Raw genomic sequence first — 27,959 nt, 5'->3', positions numbered from 1 at the left:
TTAGCCAGAATCGTGCAGCTGCCAATCACTTCTTGCGCGCCGATTTCTTCTGCTCGTGCACAAAACTTCTTGCACAGCCTCAAACAAAACGCCATCTGCTCAAGCGCAGATTTTCTTGTGCGCTCTCAAATAAACACTGCCGAAGAGCAATTTAGTGCCTTTATGTAGTGAGTATGTCTCCAACATTTATTAGATTTTCTAGGAATATTTATGAATATCTCCAATAGGCGTACAGAGCAATATTAATGCGTCTTGGAGTAAAGTGAATCAGCAGTAAACTCCAGCAATATAATGTTAAAGTCTTTGTATGCAGAATCACAGTCCTTCATCTATAAAAAAAAGTTTAATTTTGGAATCTGTGTTCATCTTAACTGAAAGCCTCACGCATCACGAACCTGTCAGTCAGTCAGTCTGTCAGCACGTCATCTTGAAGTGTTAAACAAATGGCGCACTGCCCTACTACAATAACAGAAAGGTTTGCTCTGTTATAATTCTCGTACCTTTTAATGCGTTTTTATGCGATTATAACCCGCATTAAAAACAAAAACAACAACAATGAATGAATGTTTTGAATAAATAAGAAGCTGTAATGTAGCCGTGACGGGATGAAATTTGGTGTGGCGCCCCGCCATGGAAGAATGAATGTAGCGGAAACCATGGTATTACAGTAATGTATTACTTTTTCATGTAGCGCAGTAGTGTAAGGCATTACTAATACATTTTCAGTAATATTTTACTTTGTGCATGTTCAGTAACGCGTGCGTTACAACAAACTTTTTGCCTTCAAGACATTACCAAATAAAAAATACCCCAGTTCTATTTCCTGTTCGTGGTTAGTGAACATACGCGTGTGTTGTCATTAATCTCCCTCTGGATATTTAAACTTTTTTACTTTAAACGCGGAGTGATTTCAGCCTCTGAGCTCGAGGTCTGGGGCTATTGGTTCAGCCCGGTTCACAGTAACATTAAGCTCTGATGCGCAGCGGAATAGTGGCAAATAGATGAAAATGGCAGAAGACAGTACGTTCGTGAGATGGTCGTACGTGCATATAGCGTTACTTCACTGACCAATGTCATAAGCGCAGTTTTACAAGTCAAGAGTGCATTCATGTAATACGAGCGATCAAATCTTTTTGCTCACTCGCCGCTTTCCTCTGTTCGTGGAAAAAAACTGCTCGACCGCAAAATTTCTTGCAGTCGCACGCACTCAAAACACTGCTCACATGCGAATGATCTGCTCTCGCTCCGTCAGATGATGCAGACTCACAATTTGTGCCTCATGTTTCCTCTTCCTTTCGTGCTTTTGCTCTCCAGAGATCCTCCTGTTAAATTGGTTTAATAATATTGGTTTTAATATTGGTTATCCCAAGAATGTTGATTTGGTTTATATATTGCCACACTATTTATTAACAATACACAAAACACTAAAATATTATGGTAAATTCTATAATAAATGCAATGTTTTTGAGTGTTAGGTATACTGCCTATGTTTTAGGCTAGTATTATTTACAAGTTGCTAATAATGAATGCTTCAGTATACTGTAGTATTAAGAATAGTGAACTGATAAAATGAAATACAGAGTGTAGTTTTACTACAGTAAAGTGTATTGAATTGTAGTATAATAAACCCTATATAGTAAAAAAAGAACTACAGCACTGGGTAATTTGTTTATATTACACTTGTGTTACTATAGCAACTATAGTATTACCACAACAGATTAACTGAAGTACTGTACTGTAGTACTGTTCAAAACGCTGTACATGACAGGGAAAATGTCATCCACAATCTCATCAACAATGTCGAGGAAAACAGAGACTAGTTCACTTTATTTTAGTTGACATAATAAAATGAGATTGATAGTGAGATTTATTTGAAGAGTGAGTAGTACAGTAGGCTGTTATACTTGATCAAGTTTTTCCCTATTTTCTATTAGTTACATTTCTGCTTGCGTTAGTTATATTTTTGTTTAAATGTTTTTTATTTGATTAGTGTGGTGCACCTTTTGGATGATTAATAAATATTTTTAAAATAAAACATATTATTTACATTCAATGTCTTTTCTCTGTGTCTTTAGGTGTTTGAAACTGGAAATATCTCATCATATAACATACAGCCAAAATGTTATTTTTATGTTTCTTAGACAATAAAAATGTAAAATGTAAGTCTATTTTAGTATTTTTGTTATTGTTAATAATATACCAATGCACCAATATAAATCATATAAAAAAGCACGAAAGAAAGAAGGAACACAAGACACACATTGTGAGTCTGCATATAATGTCACTGAGCGAGCAGTGTACTGAGGGTGCACAAGAAAATTTGTGCATGAGCAGTGCATATTTGAGAGAGCAGGAGAAAATTTTCACGAGAGCAGCGTATACGTGAGAGCTCGCAAGCAGTTCTGTCCACAAACAGAGGAAATCAGTCACGAGCATTATATTGAGAAAGCTGTTCATCATGCTCACTTTGTGCATGACAGTTTTGTGTTGTGAACCTGAATTTAAAGTGAATAGAACAACAGGAAAAGAAATCTGCATCTTGTCATGGCATTGGAGTTTACAAGTAGGCCTGTTGTGTCTAGAATATAGCCAAGCTATTCACAGATATTGCCAGATAATCACTTTACCTCTACCATACTTTTAACAGACTTAGATCATTTGTGACTCTGGCTCTTATCCTATCTTGTATTGTCTTAAACCTTCACGTTGCCGATTACATAATATTGTTAATAGCCTGGAGAGGTCACAGTCATTCTGCTACTGTACATCATATGGGTTTCTACTGGATGTAAAATGCTCTGCAGTACATTTGGCCATTAAGTTCTAATTCTTTAGTTATTTTGGTGAAAGTAACTAGGTAATATAAGTGTCATGTAACATATTACAATTCTGAGAATATTTCAAGGTAAGGGATTACTTTTCAATAGCAGTAACAAGTAATCTGTATTGTATTACAGTTTGAAGGTAACTTGCACAACACAGTGTATAATGATGGTTTGTTCTGTAGATTATCAAAAAAATATATAGCCTAAAGGTGCTAATAATACTGACCTTAAAATGGTTTTTAATACAAATTAAACACTGCTTTTATTCTAGCCAAAATAAAACAAATAAGACTTTCTCTAGAGGAAAAAATATTTTCAGACATACTGTGAAAAATTTCTCCCTCTATTAAACATCATTTGGGAAACATTTAATAAAGAACAAAAATTAAGGGGGGAGTGGGGGAGGGGGGGGGGGGGTAATAATTCTTCAATGCTCCCCCCTTTTTGATAGTTGAATAAAATGAGCTCTGCACAGAGGCATTACTTTATTTTCTTCCTGATCAAAGATGGATCTGCAAATCTCACTTTTTCTTCTGCTCGCATTTGTCACCTCAGGTACAGTACAAAGACAAATAATGTTTCTAATGTTATTAATTATAAATACAGATCACTGATGTCTCTGTTTCATCACTGAAGGATGCTCTCTCAGCTGTTATCAGTGTAAAGGAGCGTCTTGTGCAGGTCAGACAGAATCAACATGTTTAATTGAAGCTTCCAACTGTCAGAGTACAACAATGGTAACACAAATTGGTAAGTGCAATATTGTGGATGAATTTTTACTGTTGTATTTGATTGATGGAGGTGCTGGTGTTATTTACTGCTGCTGCAGTGGAAATGTAAGTTCTCATAGAACTACTGTGTGTGCTCCAGGATGAATTTATTATTTCAGTTACAAAATATTAAAAATACGCACAGCAAAAAATATCAGTAAATTATTTCTGTATGTTTATTTATGCTTTTGAATTGCATTATGGTACCTTGATCTCTCTCTCTAATAACTTCTGATGTGTAAAAAAGGACTTTTATTGATATTTTTAATAGTTTGAGCCTGAGGTTATATACTGTTTGAGTTGGTGTTGTAAGAAGAAATGATAAGGCGGTTTATTCAGCATAGCAGTACATGGCAGTTCTTTGGGAACATTCTAAACTCAAACCTTTCATACTGTTTACATTTTCTAAACGATCCCCCTCTTTCAGCAGGTTTCCACAAGTTTCACAAAGTCATTGCACCATCAAAAAATTCAATTTGTCCTCGGGGGAATAGCAGTGCTATTTGAAATTTTTTACTATGGAGTATTTCGTCAGATCCAGTCATCTGAAAGAGTATACATGAGTCACCATGACAGCACGCGTCTGTAGAGAGTGTGCCCAGCTAATGCTGAAACGTCTGAGAGAGTTCGACAGGAAAAAAGTGGTTCCCCCTGAAATCCTTACAGAGACTACCACGCCACTCCATATGAGACCACTTCAGCACTGCCTTACGATCGAGTTCCCAGACGTGCATGGCACGCGGGCACACACGCGGGTGACTGTCACTGCACTGTGTCACTGTGCAATCAGCCTTTGAAACGACCCCTCGTTCTTACAGGCCGGAGTGCCTCTAGGACCGGTGTCCAGATATATTGTCATTTCAACAGATGCTTCCAGCACGGGCTGGGGGTCCATGTGTTGCGGGCATGCAGCTTTGAGTCTGTGGAGAGGAACCAAGTTGCATTGGCATTTCAATCGCCTAGAGCTGTTGGCAGTGTTTCTCACTCTCCACTGTTTTTCACCGGTACATGAGCGGCAACACGTGTTGGTTAGGACAGACAGCACGGTGGCAGTAGTGTATATCAACCATATGGGGGGGTATCCTCTCTTGCCGCATGTCTCAGCTTGCTTGTGGTCTGCTTCTCTGGAGTCATACACTAAAATCGATGCATGCTATTCATAGTCCGGGTAAGCTCAACTGTGCAGCCGACACGCTTTCATGACAGCCTTTATGTAGAAGTGAAATAGCGGCTCGTGTGCTGTTTTCCCTCTCTGTAGTAAGAGCGTCATTTACTTGCCCTCCTCTCCTTCGCTGTAGAATTCTGCTGCCACATCGCACATAGGAGATAAATGATGTCAGTACGCAATTTGATTATTACTAAACCGATTTCAATTATTTTGACACTCCTAGTAACGAGTAACGATGCAGCACATAAAAATATCTATTGGAGTAAAAGTAGTAAACTCATCGAAAATATGTACTGAAGTAAAGTGGACAACAACAATACTCCAGTAGAGTACAGATACAGCCTTTTAGTACTTAAATACAGTAGTGAAGTAGTTCTACTTTGTTACAATACATCTCTGCTGCCAAATAAATGACTTACATTTCTGACTCCAGAAATACATCAAGGGTCTGTTAAACTTTATTTTCTCATAACCCACCCTTCTTTTAAAATTTTTGAAGACCCTCCCCTTCTTACAAGCTAGCTTATATAACCTGAAGTGAGACACACACGTTATTTCATTCAGTGCTTCATGCAAGATGGATCTGCAAGTGTCAGTTTTTCTTCTTTTTGTCGCCTTTACTTCAGGTAAGTCTCAGTGTTTGTAATGTTACTGACTACTGAACACAAACACAGATCACTGATGTCTCTCTCTCTCTGCTTCATCACTACAGGACACTCTCTCAACTGTTACCAGTGTGGCAAAGTGATGGGTGTATGTATATTTCCATCAGAAAAAACCTGTCCCAGTGGAATGTCTATGTGTGAGAGTGTCACATTGGTCAGCAACCTTGGTAAGTCCAATATTATAAACTGAACTTTACTGCTGAATTTGACTGATGCAGATTGTGGTATTGTTTTCTGCTGCTGCAGTGGAAATGAAACTTCTTGTGTGTATTTTAGGAGGAATATATAATAGTGCAGTTATAAATCATCAGAAACAGTTTCCCAGCATTTATTTCATTTCCACCAGACAATTAATGCTAACAATACAAGTATTACTTGTATTATTTCTCGCCTTAGCCTTACATTTCCACCCACCTATTTTAATGCTCATTTTGGATATGTGCATACAAACGATTGATAGAAACATCAAGATGCACATAACTTTTTAAAATATGCATAAAAAACACGCGCATAACTGAGTAGGATAATCGTTTATTCGATTGAAAAGATGCACATAAACTACGATGGAAACACTTTTACCTAACAAAGTGAAGCTTATGTATAAACAAATTTCGAGAGGATCAGATGCTTATGATTTCTAGCGGCTGGATCCGCATTATTAATTAATTTGACTGATGCAGATTGTGGTATTATTTTCTGCTGCTGCTGTAGAAATGAAACTTCTCGTCTGTGTTTTAGGAGGAATATATAATATTGCAGTTACAAATCATTAGAAACAGTTTCCCAGCATTTATTTCATTTCTACCAGACAATTAATGCTAACAATACAAGTAGTATTTTAAAAATGCTAAATGTTTTAAAACAATTCCTGCAGTTCTGTTGATCATAAATGGATCATTCATGTTTTTTAGGTCTTAAAATGAAGGGTAAAGATTGTTCTGCTGATTGTGCAAGTGGGACCATAAACTTTGGTGATACACAGATGTCTTCGACATGCTGTAACAGTGACAAGTGCAACAAAGAAGATCCTCCAGGTATTATACTATGCTGAGTATATCCTATTTTTTCAGTAATTCAACACTATTTACACTGTAAAATTAATTGTGCCTGTCGGCAGCATTTCTGATTTTACATTACAAGCTTCAGTATAGTATGGTATATTAATCTAATGTATCTATGAATTCTAAAATGTGCATTTAAATAATTTTGTCCATTATTACAGGGTTTTTGCAGGTTTCACCAAGTCAAATTTATGACTTTTTTTCAAGACCATGAAAAGTGTCATTTCAGACTTACAGTACATGGGGGGGGGGGTGTGGGGGGGGTAAATACTGAGAATTTTTTGACCGATCAAAAAACTAATTGTAGTTAGTTTTTTTTAGCCACATATTTAAAAAAAAAACATGTAAAAACAAGCAGACGCTAGTTGTATACATACCAGGGGCGTCGCTAGACCCCATTTCCTGGGGCACGTGCCCCAGTAAAAACCGCCAGTGGCCAAGTAAATGGTTTGAGATACGATTTACTTTAAATGCAAGTGTATTTATTAAGAGTGGAAATCCCAAAATAAAGACGTTATTCTCGATGTGCAACCGAACTAACGTCGATGAAAGCAATGTAGTTTTATCAAAAAGCAAACTGAGCATGTGCGCAGAAAAAAAAAACATACAAAAAAACATGCCTCACGCACACTGCTCCTGCTTGACACTGCTCTGCTCCCAGTCCGGTTGTAAACATGCACGCCGAAAAAATAGCCGCTCCATTGACACGCAGTGTTTTTTCAAGTCAACAAAACAAAGTTTAAGTGAAGTTTCACAAACTAATTTCAAGAGGAGCGCGTGATATGATCAACTACAGCTGATCCTCATTACTAATCATTAGCTAGCCTATCAGATCATTCTTAGGCCCCATTTACACTAGTGCATTTAAATTTTAAAAACGGCGTTTTAGATCAAAAACGATCCGCGTCCACTAGCGTTTCAAAACATATCACTGTCCACACTGAGGCACCAAAAACGTATATCACGAGATCATTCGCGCACTCTGGGCATGCACGTTCTAGTATAAACAGGAAGCATGTGTCTCGCTCTGCTTTTGGTTATTGTTAGTCAACAAACGCCGGTTGAACATTAAACCCGATGGCAAAGAAAGCAAGCGAGGTATTTTTGTGGACAGACGACGATGACGAGTTGTTACTAAACGTAACAAATGAATAACTGCAGAATGGCGCCTAAAACAGACAATAGTGCAAACAACGCTCCCATTTCTGTGTCCGTGTTGTTGTTTACAGTGAAGGCTGGTCTGGGGCCTGTTTCAGAGAGTATTTTAACCCTGAAATGAGCGAAACTCTGGGTTTTTGCGTTTCAAAATGGCAGGTTTGTTAAACTGGAGAAAGCAGGGTAAGTCAAGCCTGTTTCTAAAAGAGAGGTAACTTTAACTCAGAGTCAGTTACTGTGGTAACTTACTCTGTGAACCTAACCTGGTCAGGAGCAGGTTTTATTCTCTAAACTCTGAGTTTCTGTCGGTCTCCTCCCCTGTTTTAAAGACGAAGCGGTATTTCTCGCCTACGCCTTACATTTCCACCCACCTATTTTAATGCTCATTTTGGATACGTGCATAAAAACGATTGATGGAAACATCATGATGCACATAACTTTTTAAAATATGCATAAAAACACGCGCATAACTGAGTAGGTTAATCGTTTATTCGATAGAAAAGATGCGCATAAACTACAATGGAAACACTTTTACTGAACAAATTACAGTATGTACATTAAAAAAGGTCATGATCATATGATGATGAAAATGTGTGTAAATGGACAAGCCAGTAGGCTGAGCACACGGCAACACATCTTAAATGTTGTTTTAGTCATTCTAAAATGCCTGAACTGTTTCAGTATTAGTGTATATTATTAATTACCTCCGAGCATCTGGAGCGTGTCAAGAGTCTCTGCGTCTCATGGCTTCAAACGCCCCCACGTGTTCATTGTGTGTCAGCTTTGGCTTCTGACATCGAGGCGCAAGTACATTAATTAGATAAAGAAATAATTGACGCAGCTTCTTCTACCACAGTAAATTCTGTTTTTACTGTTGATATTTGGTGCCAGTTTAATCAGGAAGGGACGATTTTGTTCTCTTTGACTCGTTGGATGGAAATGCTGCTTTATTCGCATCTTTTATGCGTTATTCCAGTTTTGCACATAAATTTATGTAATATATTTGGATGGAAACATAGATATTGCCTACCTTTTAGTCACACACAGAACAGTACGAGAATGGCTTGTCCTTTTAAATAAATAATTAGCTTGAATTCACTGACCTTCAACATGCACTGTTACTAGATTAATGGGATTATTATTCTGTCTACCTTCTAAATGTTATATCACCCTCTATCACTTGATCAATAAAAAGGCAGACACAAGTCTACTGTTAAATCAATTAAAACTGATAAACGTGTATAAAAGTTTAGAAAAAAAGTATAAACGTCACACATTTCATTACTTATTTTATTATACTTAAATATTTAAATACTTAAAATGTAAAATTACGCATTAACTTGAGCAGCTTTTTTTCCCAGGCTAACTGTCTCTGTTTCCCTGATGGTTGCTTTTTTTTTTCAAATATATACGCTCATATTTGCTATTACTTTGCATGAGCAGATCAAGTTCAGCTGAAGAAAGAAATGGTTATCTCTTTTATAAGATATTGCCATAGTCACTCGTAATGTCTGTGCTCCATTGCTAATGCCTTTTTATAGTCGCGGCGTGCGCGCTTAACTCTGAATTGGTTTACTCAAAGTTGATTGACCCAACTCAGATCAGCTGTTCTGAAACCAAAAACTCTGAGTTTTTAATCTCTCGGTAAATCAACTCAGAGTTCAAGTTTAAACTTAGAGTTGGTTGAACCTCCTTACTGAAACAGGCCCCTGCTGTCCTCCGGTAGAGTTAAAGCCATGTATTATAGTCATGTGATAGAGGCTTGACGAACAAGGGAAGGATACGCAATGACACAAAAGCCCCAATCAGGTATCGAATCTCAGCAGCCCGCCTCCGTTTTCAGATGTCTCCGTTTTCCTCATCCACACTGAGACGGAGCAGCAGTGTTTTAGAATGAAAACGGCTAATCCAGTGTTTCCAAAACACTCCGTTTTCGGCGCTTGAAAACTTTGGCGTATTGTGGAGGGATGGGGTAACTGTAGCAAAACTTATGCGTTTTTTAAACTGAAACGTATTAGTGTAAACGGGGCCTAAAACTACTATAAATATCCTGCCTAATCTTTATTCCTTATCTTTGTTTTTGGAAGATAAGGAATGAAGAGGGCCACAGGTTCAAGTTATAATTGAGCCAGTCGGCACTCCCTGCGTGGAGTTTGCATGTTCTCCCTGTGTTTGCGTGGGTTTTCGCCGGGTCCACCAGTTTCCTCCCACAGTCTAAAAACATGTACATAAGTGAATCATAATACAGTCACAAGCACTTTAACGCATACATAGCAAAAGGGGGCACTCGAGAAACACCTGATCTCATATCCCTCCTAACGCTCATTAACCAGACGGGAACCTTTTTTTTTTTTTTGGAGAGGGTGCTGTGCCCAATAGAGCTTTATGTCTAGCAACGCCTCTGATACATACTATACTTGTTCCATATAACTATAAAAAAACTTGTAAAAAACTTTAATAAACTAAACGTATGCACAACACTATGCTATAATGTTTAAAATGTATGACATTGCAAGACTTTTTCATACCCCACAGACCCCTATTAATATTAATCTTAATATTGGTATTATAACACTCAGTTATCAAAGTGCGAGCTCATCAATGATGGTGTCAGAACAAGCAGGAGCAGGTGTGTGTTTAGTAACATCTGAATAGAGAATGTGGCTTTTATTAAAGCATTAGTCTATAAAATGCACAGTCAAAAGCAAAACTGATCCATGACTAGGCCCACACAGAATCTGTGCGTGCAGAATTCTGCAGATTTTTAGCTCATCATTAATTCTGTTTATTTACTTGAGTAAATGTGAGAAAATCTGTATTTATTCAGTTTTTAAATTATTTACAGTAATATTATTGACTAATATGAAAATCTGATGAATGTACAATGCAGTTTGTACAGTAATATTTTCTGTTTTTTATTAGAAATATTATATACGAGACTTGCCTTGTATACCAAATAAAGTGAATCTAATTGGATTTGCATTTTAAACGTTAAATAAAAGTTAAAAAGATATAATTTCTTATTTCATATATTAAGGTTTTAGTTATGATACTCCAAAAATAATTCCACAGAAATCTGGAGATTTTTACCAAAGTTTTAAGCAGAAATAGTAAAACCTATTTCATTGTGAATGGGGTATATCAGTCTGGATCCGGACCCTGAGGGTATTTAATTTGGATCATACGTAAAGGATTCAAATTGTTGTGAGTTTCCTTCATTGATAAATGCATAAACCATGTAAATGAACAGTTTAGTTGTTTGTATTTTTGTGAAAAAAATTAATAAATAAATATTTAAAAAAAGAATACGGGCTGAAATCAAATTGAAGGCAAAATATTTAGTTTTTCTCCGTGACTGTTGCCATGATATCCAGTGATCATATGAGGCTTCACGTGAGCGTGCATTAACCCACTGCAGCAAATCGGTCACTTGAATGAATGAAGATGTCGATCTCATAAAAAAGAAACTTAATGAGGAGAATCGACAGTTTAAAATTGGATTGTCAGATAAGTATGCGATTATTTTGCCACAAGCCAGCACAAAACCATTTTGACTGATTTGTAATGAGACAACTGGAGTTGTAAAGAGAGTGGAAATGTAAAACGCCACTATGAAACAAAACATTTTGAACGGCAGTATCCACAAAATACACATTTTCATTACACACCTTTGAATTTTTCACCTTCTGGATGCAAACCTGGTGCAGTTGCAATCTGAGCTACAATGCTTTTGAATGCCCACACCTAGTCCAACCCCTCACAGTGACGTCACTAGCTCCCTTGAGTGCATTGTGTCTGACATTACATCTCTCAGACATGTAATCTCAGCTTGTACAAAAAATGCACTGCTATTAGTGATTTTGCCACATTTGCATCATATCTAATGTGTTTTTAATGTAAATGCTACTTTTTTTTTAAAGAAAAATAATAGTGTTGACTTATGATGCATGATACGAATGTTTATTAAAAACAAGTTATGTTATATAAACTTTTCCGAACCTTTGACCTTCATAAAAATTCAGATTTTGACCTTTTAATGTAGACATTGAGAACCCCTGGTGTATTTGCACACAGACTTTTGATTTTCTGTCAGCCAGCCCATGCTTCTGGTGAACTGTCTTTCCATTACAAAATCATCACTTTTAAGATCTGATTTCTTTCAAAATCAGTGATTTTCATTGTCTGATAGATATACAATATAAAGTGTGTCTCAGACTGGACAAGAAGCACTGCATTAAATTAAATTTCCCCCACTATATCTTTTAAAATATGGAGCAATACCTCAGTATTTTCAATGGAGTTTTTGCGCTAACCTGCTGCTATTGACGGTGCTTGTGTTTACACAGTCTTTCATCTCATTTTACGCTTGAACAACTAAATGAAAGCTTAAGTCTTTGGAGATTTTAATTACATTACTTGATCAATGCTGTAAAAATAAAGTATGAAATAGAAAATAGTCATATTAACCTTTCACTGGAAGTTTATAGTTGGCTGAAAAGCACTAGCTGTGCATATGGGCCATTGACTAAATGCAGCAGCTAAAGTAAATAAAGGAATACCTTTTGTTTTCCTGCTTTAGATCACAGCACTGGCACTCCTAATGGAAAGATGTGTTACTACTGCAAGGAGAACAGTTGCTTATATTCTCTGAGCTGCTCAGGGACAGAAGATCACTGCGTTACAGCAACAGGTGAGAATCTGGAAACAAAAAAAAAAATTATGTGTATTTCTCTCATGTTTAAGATTTGATACAGATCACAAGAATCCAGTTTAATTCAGCTTTTTCCCCCCAGCAAATTTCTCAAGCCAGCCAGAGATTTTAAAAGGATGTGCATCGAAATCTTTCTGTGATGCCAAAGGAACGGGTCCATTTAAGAGCTTCTCCTGTTGTTCAGGGAATCTGTGTAACGGAGCTAAAAGTAACACTCAGAGCTTTGTGATTCTCTGTCTTCCTCTGATCGCCTTCCTCCTGATGCTCTGAATAAACAATCTTCTACAGCCTGTTTTATACACAACAGTATGACTTGCATTGTCTCTGGAGCTGTACTGTATGTGATATTTTTGCTGTGACATTCTGATGTAATGTTTTATAAAATAAAGTATTAGGTTTGTCCTGTGGGCATATAATAAACATTTTAATAAACAATTATGTGTGCTTACTTTAAAATATCATGTGATCCAGGACAAGCACTGATTAAGATTCACAAGCTCTTGATTTTTGTTTTAATACAGTATTCTCTATTTTAAACAAAAAAGCTGCAGTTATAAAGGTCATTTTTAGTAGTATGTAGGGGTTATTTATTAACCTGAAGAATGACCAGTCTGGAAGGTCATTTTCAAAAACCCATAATAAGGGGCTCTTTAAGCCACCACTTTCCTTCTATATGACAATCAGTCAGGAATGGGGCTTGCAGGGTGGATCTTGATTTGATCAAGTGTGAGAAGCTAAAAGAATTTCAAATCATTAAATAATGTTTTTTTTTCCATCTGTAAATCCCAGAACTATAGAATATATAGTTTTATGATTTTCTTTAGTGCAGCCATCCTAACTAAGTAAACTAAAATTAAATAAAAAAACTGCAGTGTAGAGTGAAAGATAAGCAGGCTTGTCCTCTCTAAGGACAAATATACATAAACAAAAATATATACATATATTGTGTTTCTAAAGTGTTTTTAAATGACATATTCACCAGTAAAATACATTGCAGTTTTGTCTGAAACTAATGTTACGGTTGTAGCTGTAAAGGTTGCGGGCGTCAGTGTCAACGCTTCCCATTCGCTTTGAATGGGTGGCGTCAGGCTTTGCCGAACTGCATTGTGGATCCGTCGGCACTGCTTCAGAGGCGTTGCTTGCTGCAGAAGTTAGGACTTGCTCAAATTTTCAAGCGCTGATGGAAGCTTCAACCAATCGGATCGCTGTATGCAAATACACCTGCTAGACAGTGGCCTATTGCTGACTGAATTTCATTGGCTGACGCTTCTATGAAGATCGCTTCAGCCCCAACTTCAGACACGCCTTCAGTCAAGTCTGCCATCGTTCTGGTAGAAACAAGATTGATTATTTCCGTGACTGCATCGCCTTGCAAAGAGAATCATTCCTACAACACGCGGTGCAAGCGCATTCACTGCAGATTTGGAGCGAGGCGGAGATGGCGTGGAGATATAAAGAGCGGGAGAGATAGCGCTTTTTCCTTTGATCTCGTTTTTGGTGTATTTTGATGACATGATTATGATTTTAGGTGTTTTTGCTTAACTTTCGTTTGGGTAAAATTATTTTGCATTACTTTTTCCCACTTTGAGAAATTTTGTGAGTTTTGTTCATCTTTATTTAGATTGATTTGTATGTTATTTTTTGGCTCAGCTCTTTTCCGACAATATTGAGCTTTATCTCCTCAAGTTCACTCTTTTCTCAAAGGTGGATAGGGAAGATGTCATACAACTTCCACTTTGCAAACACGTAGAAACTGTATTGTTAAAGACATCAGGTAAGAGGTGAACGTCATTGTTTATTTTATTCAGTATAGGAAAGAATGCGGCGCACTGCGCTGAAGGACTTTTTTTCTTTTTATCAGTTTTTAGCGAGGTAAGGGGCTATTTATGAATTAGAAATGTTTTGTTATATTTCTTTCTTTTGTTTGGCTTCACTATCGTCCCCTTACTCGAAGTTTAACAAATTTTAGTTTGATACTTTGTTTAAATTTGCCACTTTATTATATTATTTTTATTAGTGTAAATGTTTAACTTTTTGTATATATTTGGGCATTATTCTGGTCTTACTTTTGTACATTAAATCATTTTAGTTTTCTATTCTGTTGTCAGTCTTTTGCTTACACCAGTGATGGGCAAACTCGGTCCTGGAGGGCCGGTGTCCTACACAGTTTAGCTCCAACTCTAATCAAACACACCTGCTTATAGGTTTCTAGGGATCTTGAAGACACTGATTGGCATGTTCAGGTGTGTTTGACTAGTGTTGGAACAAAACTCTGCAGGGACTCCGGCCCTCGAGGATTAAGTTTGCCCATCCCTGGCTAACACCCTTACATTGTGAAATTACCATAATAATTCTTATGAGTAAGTTTCGTAAAAGTTACGACTGATAGGCGTGTGCTTTTTGTACGATACAAATTCTATTCCTGTATTCCACTGGAAAACCACAATTTCATGTCATCTCAGCAATACAGGACACTGAAGTGAAGAATGGAAACCAATAAAGGACTGATTTTTCATGATTTTCTCCTAGTATACATTGTACCTTAAACTGAGGTCTAACTGGTCCCCCTCTAGACTGTTAAACCCCCTAAACACTGACCTATTTTCAGAACTTCCTGTTTGTTGAGGTTTAGTACTAGTTTATTGCTGGTCTAGCTGTTGATCAGAAAAAAGATGCAGTTTACTAGTTTCTGATCAACTCTTCAACATAACATAGAATTAAACAGGGCTGTTACTGGTTAAAAACATTGCCAGTTTGTTGAATAGTCAAAAGTTATCATTGAAAATAACTTTGTGTCAACCTCTGCTGTTTTCATTTACTCCTATAACAGGTATCTATACAGCCTTTTTTTTTTTTTTTGGTAAATTTGTCTTTATCTGTCTTGCAAATTCCTTTACTTAAATTATCTTGATATATTATTTTGCAGTATTTTTGTTAAACTTATATTTTCTCATCTACACACACACATTCCTTAACTGATCACTAACCAGTCGCTTTTTTAGTCCAGTACAGGCCAAAGATGATGGGACACTGGGCTGTTCTGGTCCAAAAAAAAAAAAAAAGTTTCCACCAATCCACAAGTTTTGTACCTACCTCATTTTCTCCTTTTCTTAATCCTCAAATCCTCTAAAAAAAAAAAACAATAGAGGAATTCTTCTAAGCCTAGCGCTGTAAAATGTATGATGGCCAAACTTATGTCTACGCTTCTGCAGACAATGGACACGTCTCGCCCCTGAGACTACCCCCACACACATTTGTGCTCTTTACTGTATTCTGGAATAAGGGTTTTGCTACACCCCATTTACTAGGGCACGGGCTGCAGTAATAATAGCCAGTGCCCCAGTAAATGCTTTGAGATATAATTTAAGTTCTTTGCAAATGTATTTATCAAGAGTGGTAATCTCAGAGTAAAGCAGGTCGAACACCAGAAGCCAGATCCAAGAACACCAGAACACCAGATCCAAGACCAGCGACGTGATGATCCCAAGGATTCTATATCCGGGACCAGGCCATATCCTGAGCTGCTGCTGCGCTGATGGTCGTGGGGAGTGGAGAACATGAGTCTGATTCCAGCGACGCTCCAGGGACAGACGAGTCTTCACTGAGGCCATCTTCCAGCCTAAACCACGGCGAATTTAGTTCTGCACAAGACTTTTGGCCAGCGGAGAAATTTAAATGGTCGTGCCCAACTGAGTCTGGTTCTCTCAAGGTTTTTTTTCTTCACTCCCAACAGGTGAAGTTTTTTTTTCCCTCTCCGCTGTCGCCACTGCCTCGCATGGTTCAGGATTGGTAGAGCTACGCATCGATGAATTGGCTCTTCAGTGTTTGAACTCTCAGTAATGAATAAATCACACTGAACTGAGCTAAACTGAACTGAACTGAACTTAAACACTAAAACCTGAACCACACTGTTCCAGTTACTGTGACCATTTATGTGAAGCTGCTTTGACACAATCTACATGGTAAAAGCGCTATACAAATAAAGCTGAATTGAATTGAATTGAAGCACAGCTCGGCGCCGCACCACACAGCGCAATGCATTTTAGAATTCTATACATAGGTTTCCATCAGGGTACACACATCGGCACCGCAAGTTGGCGGCTGTCGGCTCCCAGCCACGGCTCAGGACGCAGTACATATTTCAGCCGCGCCACAGAGCACCATCTGATTAGCTTCATGTTAAATATCATGTGAATGTGCATGTCTGGTGTGCGATACTTTAAACTGTCATGTGCGCGTCGTGGCGCCGTGCAGCGCTTCTGGTGTGTGACTTGCTTAAAGACGTTATTCTCTATGTGCAACTGAACAAAATCTGATGAAAGCAATGTGGTTTACAGTTTTTTACAATGTTGACAGTTTTATTTTCAATACATTTAACAAGTTTGCTAAACTCTTAAGGCAGCAACACACCTAAAACACAATTGGCAAAACGGTCAATTTCATGCTCAAAATCACATGTCCGTACATGTTCGTACATGTTTGGACCACTAAGTCCGCTGCTTGTGCGTTGGGAAGGACAATGTCCACATTAGTGGTTCAGGAGCGCCACCTCCGGCTAAACCTGGCGGATGTGCACAGAGTTGACAAAGTTTGCTTTCTTGATTCCTCCATATCCCAGGCTGGCCTGTTTGGCGACACTGTCAGTGAATTCACCCAAGAATTCAAGGTGGTGAGAGAGCAGTCTGATGCGATGGGTAATGTCATCTTTACCTCCGGCGAAGCGGGCGTGTCGAGCACCTCGAAAGCAGGCAGGCCCCCCTGACCAGTGCACCGTTTAATCAGGTAAGGCACCGCGAAGCGTACCTGAGACAGGTCATCTGGAGAAGAGGGAATTTGCTCTTTCCCCACTGGAGGTCCGGGCTCCATTTCCATTGGCACATTTCACTGCCACGCAAACATCAATGCAAGAGCACTTTTCCACTTCCCCGGATGTGACAGCCCGAACTCTGCCAGTCTGGGACGCTATGCCTTCTAGCTCACAGGTTCTGTGCATTTTGCCAGTGGCTCACAGGTGCTGGGAGGACGGTCTCCTTTCTCCCACCCCTCGAGCCCCCTCTCCAGAGTCCATTAACGAGAGCTCTGCCTACCTGGTTAGCGCGGGCCAGCCCTTCGCGGTGGCTCATACACACAATCAGACTCAGCTAAGCGATTCAATTCGCAAAACGGCCCCCAAGTTTACAGATGTGTATTACACCAGGGTCAGCCCCCTGTCCGCCCCTGTCTTGCGAGAGGAGATTGCTGTCCTACTGGCGAAGGATGCAATCGAGCCGGTCCCTCCTGCCGAGATGGGTTTTACAGCCCGTACTTCATCGTGTCTAAAAAGAGTCCTAGATCTGCGTGTTTTGAACCACAGTCTGCACAAGCTGCTGTTTAGAATGCTCACGCAGAAGCGCATCCTCCTGTGCGTTCGTCTTCAGGATTGGTTTTGTAGCGATAGACCTGAAAGACGCGTACTTCCATGTCTCAATTCTTCCACGCCACCGTCAGTTTCTGTGGTTTGCGTTCAAAAGTTGAGCTTGGCAATACAAAGTCCTCCCCTTTGGGCTCTCTCTGTCTCCGAAGGTCTTCACCAAGCTCGCTGAAGGTGCCTTAGCACCCCTTCGGCTCGCGGGCATCCGCATACTCAATTATCTTGACGACTGGCTAATTTTAGACCACTCTTAGGAGCAATTGATTATGCACAGAGACAAGGTGCTCCGGCACCTACACCTGTTGGGACTTCAGGTCAACCGAGAAAAGAGAAACTCGTCCCCGTGCAGAGGATCTCTTTTCTAGGGCTGGAGCTGGACTCAGTCACCATGACAGCATGCCTCTCAGGACCACTTCAGCACTGGCTTCACGATCGAGTCCCCAGACGCACATAGCACGCGAACACACACAGAGTCACTGTTACTGCGATGTCATGTTGTTGTTTCAACAGATGCTCCCAGCATGGGCTGGGGGGCCATGTGTTGTGGGCATGCAGCTGCGGGCCTGTGGAAAGGAACCCAGTTGCATTGGCATATCAATCGCCTAAAGTTGTTGGCAGTGTTCCTCGCTCTCCACCGTTTTTTTCCGGTGCTGGAGCAACAGCATGTGCTGGTGAGGATGGACAGCATGGCGGCGGTGGCGTATATCAACTGCATGGGGGGTATTCGCTTTCGCCGCATGTCTCAGCTCGCCCGCCGTCTGCTCCTCTGGAGTCATACACGGCTAAAATCGCTGCACGCCATTCACATTCCAGGCGAGCTCAACCGTGCAGCCGATGCACTCTTATGGCAGCCTTTACGTCCCGGAAAATGGAGACTCCTGCCCGAGTCTGTTCAACTGATATGGGTGCAATTCGGGGAAGCCCAGATTAATCTGTTTGCTTCCCCCGAGAAAGCTAATTTACAGTTGTTTTTTTCCCTGACCGAGGGCTCTTTCGGCACGGATGCACTGGCCCACAGCTGGCCTCGGGGCATGTGCAAATATGCGTTTCCTCCAGTGAGCCTGCTTGCGCAGTTACTGTGCAACGTCAGGGAGGACAAGGAGCAGCTTTTGCTAGTTGCACCCCTCTGGCCAAACCGGACCTGGATGTCAGAGTTCTCCCTTCTTGCGGGGGCCCTCCCCTGGCAGATCCCTTTGAGAGTGGACCTACTCTCTCAGGGACAGGGCACCATCTGGCACCCTCACCCCGATCTTTGGAACCTACACGTGTGGTCCTTAGACTCGAGGAAGACTTAGGTAACCTACCGAGATCGATGGTTAATACCATCACTCAGGCTAGAGCCCCCGACTCGAGCGTGCCTATGCCCGGAAGTGGAGTCTATTCACTGAATGGTGCGTCTCACGCAGAGAAGACCCCCGAAATTTGCCAGATCAGCATTGCGCTTTCTTTACTCCAAGAGAAGCTGGGGAGCATGCTGTCGCCCTCCACACTCAAGGTTTCATGGCTTGACTCATTTCATTAACTCATTGAAAGTCAAACATATATGCATGAGGAACACTCCTGATGGAGATAGAGCTGTGCAGTGGCAGCGCTATATATAAATATATATATGAATATATGAGAATATATAAATAAATATATATATATATGTGGGGGTCGGCGCCTGGGAAACAGGGCAAGCTGGCCTACTCTGGCAGGAGTCTGGGAAAAAGGGATTTGGACGGTGAAGACTCCTGTTAGAGGGTGACGGGATGAGTTGAGTACTCAAGGAACACTCCGTGAGGAGATAGAGCAGGGAGTGACGGCGCTATTATACATATATATTTATGTACATGCATATATATATATATATATATATATATATATATATATATATATATATATGTATGTATGTATGTTGCTAAGGTTGCTAAGGGCTGGGGGGGGCAGTGAGATGGCTTCTGGGGTAGTTGAAGCTCGGGGTAACGTTTTTCGGTAGTCAGAGCCTTAGGAGGGGTGGAGTCCAGCATGAGTTGGGTAAAGGTAGGGGGCTGTGTAAACTCCTGCGGAAATGGCCGGGGTGACGGGGGGCCTGGATGGTCTCCAATTTACTGTGTGACTGGGGGAGAAAACTGAGTTTTTCCTCAGTCTAGAAGGAAGGAAGGAAGGAAGGGAGTAAGAGATGGTGGCTGGGTCATGCCCTCACCCTTGGTTGGAAATAGGTTGGTGGCTGGCGAGGGTCATCTGGACTTCTTTTCATTTGGGTGACTTTGGATAAGACGTATTTATGTCTTGAAGGCATCAGATGACAATCTTCCCAGAGTCTAGATCTGTTGTTGCGAGAGCCCTTTTTGTGCTGCTGTGGTGGCTGCCCCTATTCTAAAAGAGTATGAAAGCCTGAGAGTTGAAGAACTGCTTTAAGGTGTCTTTGAAACCAGAATCATGATGCTGGGTGGTTAGTGTTGTCTACAAATAAAGGGGAAAGGGGGCTTGGTTTTTGGTTTTTCCTAAAATGTAGAAATGCCATGAGTGCTTGAAATGGGAGTGTGGGTGAGGGGAGGTTGAATATGTAGATAAAATGTCCCTTACCTGCTTGGTCTGTTTTACTTTGTTTTATGTGGAAGGAAATAGTTTCCTCATCTAACAAAAAGTAAGATATGAAATGGTAGGTTGAATGTTTGGATCAAATTTGGATGTCCAAAAAAGAAATCCAAAAAAGAAAGATTAAACATGGCGTTGAGAGTGCGATCAGTGTTTGTGGAAATGTAACCTTTGCGGAGAGTGGAAATGCATTTGGAGAGGACTTGTGTGATGGGTAGCATAGAGTCTGGGGAGGAGGGATGCTTTTTCTGAATGCCCTTAATAAGAAGGCATGTTTGGGAGTTGGAAATAAAGTCTGCTGGGGAGCCATGTGAAATAAATTAACCCCGCTTAAATAACTCTTAATAGTGCTGGCTTAGATGTTTTTGGAAGTATGTAGGTGTGTGATAAAGGATGTAATGGTGAGGAGGGAAAAATTGTTGTACTGGGTATGGAAATGTTTGAATGCATTCCATGCTGTGAGGTAAGACTGAAGGGTTCTAGGGGCTACGGCTTCTAAAATGAGGGAGATGGATGCTTGGTGTAAATTGTGCATTGGATGATTTAGGGCAATATCATCTCTGAATATGGAGGAATGGGTGTAGGATGGGGATTCGCTTCTGGGGCCAACTACAGAAATCTCTGATAGTATGAGTTTTTTTGCAGCATTTGAGACTGAGGGTGGTTCCAGGACTGTAGCGTTGTGTGGCACAGGGAGGGGGGTGGCTGTGGTAAGGGTGTACGGAGGGCGTGATGAAGAAATTTGTGAAGGGATGGTGGGATGTTGGGCTGGATCAGTGCTGGAAGTGTGAGTGCTTGGTGAAGGGAAGAGTGGGGATTATATGGATTAATAATAGTGAGTGTAAAGGGGTTAGTGAGAGGATAAGGATTGGGGTTGGAGCTAGTGATGGTATGTATGAGCTGTGTAGATGTGTGAGGGGGATTACTGGGTCTGGGGAGCTGTAGGTGAGTGTGGCTTATGGAAGTGGAGTGTAATGGAGGGCTGGGGATGGAGCTAGAGTAAGGAGCTGGAGGCCAAATGAGAGGGGTGGTGAAGGTCTGATTAGTATAGGTTGTAGAAGGCATATTGACTAAGGGAATTTCTGTCAGTTGCAATGATGTAGCTGGGGTGGTCCTATTTTCTTGAATGCATGGTCTGGGTGTTTTCCTGTTGGTTGTACTTTTTTGGGTAGCCTTCTTTGATTGTCCTGGTTGAGAAAGTTCAGTTTGTGTTGTAGAATGTTGAGGATAGGGAGCGTGGCATGAGCGGGAGGATCTAGCAGTGTCCATGATGGGTGGGGACTGAGGAGCAATGGTGGAGTAGAGCTTCAGGAGGTCAGCTTGATTGCAGCGTGAAGGTATGGGAATTCCTGCATCTGAGAGGTTTTTCCGGAGTTCAGGGATGTTGATTTTGTTGGAGATGTGGGATGATGATCTGGCAGAGTCGTAGGAGGAAGCTGGTGAAGGTAGGTGACGGCTTGATGTTGTTGGAGACGGAGAATTCTATCGGCGTTGTGTTGTTGCGCCACAGATGGGTCTGCGGTCTCTCACTGGGACCTCGGCCTCGAGTCCCTTTGTTTGCGGGGCAGCGTGGCATTGCCTCGCGGCGGGCGTATCGAGGGGAGCTGAGCTCTTGCTGGTGGTCAAGTCGCTGTTGTTGTTATTGTTGCTGGTTTGGTCCATTTTGTTTGTTATAAGTTGGTTGTTTGGTTGGTTGTTTGGTTGGTTAGCAGGCAGGCTGGCTGGCTGGCTTGCAGAGCTTAGACTGCTACAGTGTTCTTAGCTTGTGGTCTTCCAAAACAAAGATAGAGCTGTAGAAAGAAAATGATCCATTTATAGTAAACTAGGATCACTCTGATTGGATTATTACTGATTACAGATGAGCGGCCAGTCGTGGTCAATCATATCACGTGCTCCTCTCGAAATTAATTTATGGAACTTTACTTATGCTAAATTGATTGCAACAAGCATCAGGTGCGCAAGCTAATGCTGCCAATTCATTTGGCATTTCATTGGCTCATTTACATACTCTGTCAGACGATTGGCTTTCTTATCGAAATCCCCATACCTGGATTGAATCCATTTATAGCATTTCCGTTCCCCTCTCCGGGGAATGAGGGTTACTTCAGAAACCAGAGCAGTTAGATGGGAATCAGCTGTGTTATATATATATATATATATATATATATATATATATATATATATATATATATATATATATATATATATATATATATATATATATATATATATGTATAACTGCAATAAGCTGTTTCTCGTTGGCAATGGGAAAAATACAAGGAATGGATTTGTGTTTCAATTCGCAATTTACTTTGAATTTAGCCTATGTCTGTTCTGTTTAGAACATGGTGTTATCTGTTCTGACACACTGTGTGAAAACATTTATAAATTTGACTGTAATATTACATTGTTTTGATCTTGGTTGAGCTTGTGTGGAAAATAAATTTAAACATTTTAAATTAGTGTTAACTGGATGCTTTTTGTGTCAAAGCAACAAGAAATGTGTTAATTGTATAGCCAACAAAGACGTATGTTGTGCTAATTGTGTTAAGAGTTTAGGAAACTTGTTAAATGTATTGAAAAAACTGTCATAGCCATTGTCAAAAACTGTAAAATTTGTGGCTAAGAAATAATTATTCTTCGGTGTGGTCTGAGATAAACATGGTAAAACCCTAATTTTGAGTTCTGAAAAGTGATGTGAAATAAAAACTAATTGTAATACAACACTGTGAAACCATGGCCCATTTGCTCATACATGACACACAAAATGTGAAATGAATGAGGGGGCATGTGGACAAAACACAATGTAATTCAAGTAATTTTAGCATGTCAAAGTCATATTTATGCGTATAAAAAATATTTTCCCAACAACAAAATTGTGGCTAGTGAAAATGCAGAGTGGCTAGTAATGTTGGAAAACTACTAGACACCAAAATCAAAAAAGTTATTGTCAAGGCCTGTATATAACTGCAATAAGCTGTTTCTCATTGGCAATGGAAAAATACAGGGAATTTATTTGTTTCAATTCACAATTCACTATAAATTTAGCCTATATCTGTTCTGTTTAGAACATGGTGATATCTGTTCTGACATACTGTGTGAAAGCATTTGTAAATTTGACTGTGATATAACATGTTAAGATATAATAAAGACAGATGTTGTGTTGATCATGTTAAGAGTTTAGGAAACTTGTTTATTGTATTAAAAAAACTACTGGCTACTGTACAAACTGTAAAACAATGAACTGCTGTGCAAGTCTGAACATGTGAATGTGGTATGTCTGAGGAATGTGTGTGATGATAGAGGAATGTGTGTGATGATAGAGGTGTGTGTGTGTGTGTGTGTGTGTGTGTATGCATCCGCCAGTGGTTGTGTGGTATCAGTGAGCTGGAAAAACGATATCACTTCTCGTAGGCGTCTTGATCTTACTGATAATGCAACATGTATGCTTACAGTATATGAGTATGTTATTTTGCTTCCAAAAGGTACAGAGTACCATGTGCTGTTTAATAATCTATTGTTATTTATAATAGTTTTTTTTTCAAACCAATTCTTTTTTATTACTATTTAAAAAAAAATCTAAACAGATGAATGAAAAAGCCGTACTACAAAACCCAATGGCATAATTGTTGCAGACATCGTTCACTACACTACAGTCCATTTTAGCATACCCAATTCGCAAACTCCACACAGAAATGCCAACTGACCCAGTTGAGGCTTGAACCACAGACCTTCTTGCTGTGAGGCGGACGTGCTATCCACTGTGCCACCGCGTCGCCCTATATTTAGTTATAATAGTAGTATTTGTCATGAAAAATCTAATATTCAACATCAGTACATTTCAAATAATGCTAATATTTAACATCAAAGCGATATGTACGATATGTTTACAATATTGGTGGAGATAAACAATGGATGCTTTTCACAAGACTGTGACTGTAATGTTGTCAGCATTCTAAATACTCAAGTGTTTTAAAAACCATTTCAATGTGGTCATGCCATTGGCCAATGAATATTTCCTGCTTGTTATCAAACTATTTCATAACTGTAACAAGCGGCAAATCAATAACAACTTAATGTTCAAACGGCTATGATAATATTATTTATCAATATGTGACTCTTTTTTTGGATTCTCAGAAGCTACAAAAATTAAAAATGTAAAAAAGGAAATACGTTGGGACCATTATTTTTTATTTATATCCCTCAAAATGGTCTATAGTTGTATAATATTGTATGCTGCATGTAACTAATATATATATATATATATATATATATATATATATATATATATATATATATATATATATGCATGTGGGAAAAAACATTATTTAATGATTTGAAATGCTTGATCAAGATCAAAAATCAAGATTGTCCTGCATCACATGATATTTTACAAAACACACACATAATTATTTATTAAAATGTTTATTAAATGCCCACAGGATAAATGTAATACTTTATTTCATAAAATGTTACATCAGAATGTCACAGCAAAAATATTACATACAGTACAGCAAGTGCTGCAGAGACAATGCAAGTCATACTGTTGTGTATAAAACAGGCTGTAGAAGATTGTTTATTCAGAGCATCAGGAGGAAGGCGATCAGAGGAAGACAGAGAATCAGAAAGCTGAGTGACACTTTTAGCTCCGTTACATAGATTCCCTGAACAACAGGAAACGCTCCTAAATGGACCCGTTCCTTTGGATTCACAGAAAGATTTCGATGCACATCCTTTTACAATCTCTGGCTTGCTTGTGGAATTCTCTGGGGAGGGGAAAGCTTAATTAAACTGGATTCTGGTAGATTGTGATCTGTATCAAATCTCAAACACAAGAGAAATACACATAATGTCTTTTTTTTTTTGTTGTTGGCTGTTTCCAGATTCTCACCTGTTGCTGTAACGCAGTGATCTTCTGTCCCTAAGCAGCTCAGAACATTAGAACAGTTGTTCTCCTTACAGTAGTAACACGTCTTTCCATTAGGAGTGCCAGTGCTGTGATCTAAAGCAGGAAAACAAAAGGTATTCCTTTATTTACTTTAGCTGTTGCATTTAGTCAATGGCCCATATGCACAGCTAGTGCTTTTCAGCCAACTATAAACTTCCAGTGAAAGGTTAATGTGACTGTTTTGCATTTCATATTTTATTTTTACAGCATCGATCATGTAATGTAATTAAAAAACAATCAGTTATATAGATTTAAGCATTTATTTAGTTGTCAGATGAAAGACAGTGTAAAGTGACAGTGTTGTCCAATAGACAACAACAGGGTAGACAACATCTAATGTATATATTTATAGGCCAAACCAAGCGGAAGAATGGCGCTGGCTTATGACCTCACAGGCCTCGCCATGGCAGCACAAAGCACTGAAGCTGTCTATATTATCCCAGTGAAATATAAGAATTGTTATCAAGGGGGTTTTGTTGTTAAGGATCAAAAAGAAAGATGTTCTCTTAATTACCAACCCCTTCTTAACAAAACACAGAGAATATTTAATCAGCGATTACAAAGAGATTTGTCATTGACAGGTAGGATGCTCCCCACCAAGGCAGAAGGCCTTTTAAGGCTTATTTATGTTGCTCAATTTGTTCCTCTGGATCCTAAAATAAGTAAAAATATTGACCGTATACTCTTTGAATGTTTATGGAAGCGTTCAATTCATTATATTAGAAAGTTCGTTTTACAGTTTTTTACAATTGCTATGACACTTTTATCAATACATTTAACAAGTTTCCTAAACTCTTAACACAGTTAGCACAACATCCGTCTTCATGGGCTATACAATTAACACATTTCTTGTTGTTTTGACACGAAATGCATCCAGTTAACACAAATTTAAAATGCTTTAACTTCTTTTACACACAAGCACAACCAAGAACAAAACAATGTAATTTTACAGTCAAATTTACAAATGCTTTAACACAGTATGTCAGAACAGATAACACCATGTTCTAAACAGAAATTATATAGGATAAAGTCAAAGTGAACAGCTGTTCTAATTGTGAATTGAAACACAAGTTTATTCCCTGTATTTTATTCAATTGCCAATGAGAAACAGCATATTGCGGTTATATAAATAAATAAATAAATGTGTGTGTGTGTGTATATATATATATATATATATATATATATATATATATATATATATATATATATATATATATATATATATATATATAACTGCAATATGACTCTCTCTCATATATATATATATATATATATATATATATATATATATATATATATATATATATATATATATATATATATATATATATATATATACATATGACAGCTGATTCCCATCTAGAAAGCACACTCATGTCTTGTTTTGGTTTTTCCAATCACATGATCATATGTTCTAATAGAGGACTCTTGAGGTTTTTGAAAGGAACAGTGAGCGCATCAAAGAACTCTGTCACCAATACGTCCATGTAAGATTATGCAATACAGTCATTACTGTACGATACACAGTGTGTTTTGCAGTAAACTACTCTTTAAACCTGGAGTTCATTAGTACATACAGTACATATACAGTACAGCATTTGCATACACTGTGTCTAATTACTTTCAGAGAGTCATGAAGTTAGAGGCCAATCAAGTACCACATGAAATTTTCAATGTTGACAAGGCTGGGGATGTCGCCATAGGAAAAACATAATAGGCCAAAGAGCCAAAGTTACCGTGCCGGGCCACAGAAGATATCAAGTATAATGTGGATGAGAACATGTGGCAAAAGACCGGGCAGAATAGAAGATTACTTTGTTATTTTACTATAATTGTGGTGCTTTTTCTGTTTGCAGTGATGTCCTTCTGCAAAAAAAGTCTGTACTGCAGAAATTCTGTGTCTGTATTTTTTTTTTTTTTTTACATAAACTGTAAGTTTTATAAAGCAATTTTTTTTTTATTTTTAATAGAATTTTTGCCGTAAACGAAAGAAAATGCATGCATTTACTTTACCCAACAAAACAAAACTGTAACGAGACTTCAAATATAAGGGCAGAGCTGACACATAAACTAATGCAGTTTCTGTAATGTCAGCTGATGATAGTGTTTTTATTGTCAGTGTGTTCTGATTGACTGAATGTTTATGTTGGAAGAGAACATGTGTTTGTGTTTTGAACAATAATTTCATTTTGAAACATGATTGCTGTGTTTTGTTAGACATGGTGTAGTGTGTTTGTTTATTATTGTATTTTGAAAAGTAGTTTAGAGGTTTAGTTTATAATGTTTGATTTTGAGCATAAAATTAACTGTTTTGCCAATTGTGTATTTTAGGTGTGTTGCTGCGTTAAGAGTTTAGCAAACTTGTTGAATGTATTGAAAAAAGTGTCATAGCCATTGTAAAAAAACTGTAAGCTATTTTTTTCGACAGTCTACAGAACAAACCATTGTTATACAATAATTTGCCTAATTACCCTAACCAGCCAAGTTGACCTAATTAACATAGTTAAGCCTTTAAATGTCACTTTAGGCTGAATACGACTACCTTGAAAAATATCTAGTCAAATATTATTTACTGTCATCATGGCAAAGATAAAATATGGGATAATTCAGGGGGCTAATAATTCTGACTTCAACTGTACATGCACAAATATAATATTGTATAGCTT

At 38.8% G+C, this 27,959-nt stretch overlaps 1 protein-coding gene and 1 long non-coding RNA gene across 4 annotated transcripts in view; both read left to right on the top strand.

Annotated features, from left to right (window-relative positions):
* LOC137488778 (uncharacterized) overlaps positions 1–27,959 on the top strand; it is a 385,094-nt gene that overhangs the window by 332,771 nt on the left and 24,364 nt on the right. Inside the window, exon 8 of one of the 3 annotated variants that reach the window (XR_012397098.1) lies at positions 25,229–25,367. The exons of the other annotated variants lie outside the window; for them this stretch is intronic. This is a non-coding gene — a long non-coding RNA (uncharacterized lncRNA). The remainder of the gene's footprint in view (positions 1–25,228; positions 25,368–27,959) is intronic. 3 annotated transcript variants of the gene reach the window in all.
* LOC100535423 (urokinase plasminogen activator surface receptor) lies at positions 745–12,790 on the top strand. Its single transcript, XM_021467046.3, has 6 exons — positions 745–3,575; positions 4,023–5,389; positions 5,476–5,595; positions 6,340–6,462; positions 12,224–12,334; positions 12,438–12,790. Exons 2-6 carry the CDS (start codon positions 5,341–5,343, stop codon positions 12,623–12,625), a joined length of 591 nt encoding a protein of 196 aa, XP_021322721.1. The 5' UTR covers positions 745–3,575; positions 4,023–5,340; the 3' UTR covers positions 12,626–12,790.

This window comes from Danio rerio, chromosome 21 (assembly GCF_049306965.1).
Source record: "Danio rerio strain Tuebingen ecotype United States chromosome 21, GRCz12tu, whole genome shotgun sequence".
Lineage (NCBI taxonomy): Eukaryota > Metazoa > Chordata > Actinopteri > Cypriniformes > Danionidae > Danio > Danio rerio.
The sequence above is the reverse complement of the archived record's forward strand: the minus strand, read 5'-3'. Positions and strand labels throughout refer to the sequence as shown.